Here is a 645-nt window from a genome sequence, read left to right as displayed (position 1 = left end):
GGGGGGGGGGGGGGCGGACTCACGCTTGTTGACGGACTTGAGCGCGCGGCCGAAGTCTCCGTTCTGGCCGCCGCGATTCACCTCACTCCACAGCGCGGCCGCCGTCCCCGCGCCGCCCGCCGCCGCCATCTTGTGAACGAGGAGAGACGGGGGGCGGCTCGTCACCTTTCCCCCGGAAGCGGACGCGTGCCCGCAGGGAGGCGGGACCGGGGCGAATGTGGCCGTCAGCGCCGGAGGCGGGGGAGGGCCCCAAGCCTCGGCGCTGTACACGCTCGGTTCGGGGGCGGGGCTGGGGCCGGCTCGAGCCCCACGTCAGGCCAGCGCTGATAGCCAGGCCCAGGGAGCGCGCCCCGCTCCGGCCTACCCAGCAGCTGCGCCGGCTGGCGCCTCGCCCCCTGCCGAAACCAGGCGCGATCGCGCCGCCCCGGTTCCCCGCACAACCCCCGTGACACGCGGCTTCGTGGGAAGTACCTGCGGCAGCTCCCGGGAGCCTGGCGCCCGCCAGCGCTCGTGTAAGGGGGACGCCTGTCACAGGCTCTCCGCTCGGCACGGCTCCTGTGCTCCGTGTGGCTCACGTGGTGCAGGACTGCTTTAGGCACCGTCTGACAGCGGCATTTTAAAATGGTCAGAACAAGACTTACATCA

At 72.1% G+C, this 645-nt stretch overlaps 1 protein-coding gene across 1 annotated transcript in view; it reads right to left on the bottom strand.

The window, feature by feature from the left end:
• Nucleotides 1-220, bottom strand: part of SRP72 (signal recognition particle 72) — a 46300-nt gene extending 46080 nt beyond the window's left edge. Inside the window, exon 1 of the mRNA XM_026653343.2 lies at nt 24-220. Within this exon, the coding sequence (XP_026509128.1) occupies nt 24-129 (106 nt within the window). The 5' untranslated portion in view covers nt 130-220. The remainder of the gene's footprint in view (nt 1-23) is intronic.
• Between the last annotated feature and the right edge of the window lie 425 nt (nt 221-645).

The sequence above is a fragment of the Terrapene carolina genome, unplaced genomic scaffold, assembly GCF_002925995.2.
Source record: "Terrapene carolina triunguis isolate 2854851 unplaced genomic scaffold, T_m_triunguis-2.0 Scaffold136, whole genome shotgun sequence".
In the NCBI taxonomy this organism is placed as follows: domain Eukaryota; kingdom Metazoa; phylum Chordata; order Testudines; family Emydidae; genus Terrapene; species Terrapene triunguis.
Note: the sequence above shows the minus strand (reverse complement) of the source record. Positions and strands in the feature narration are given on the sequence as shown.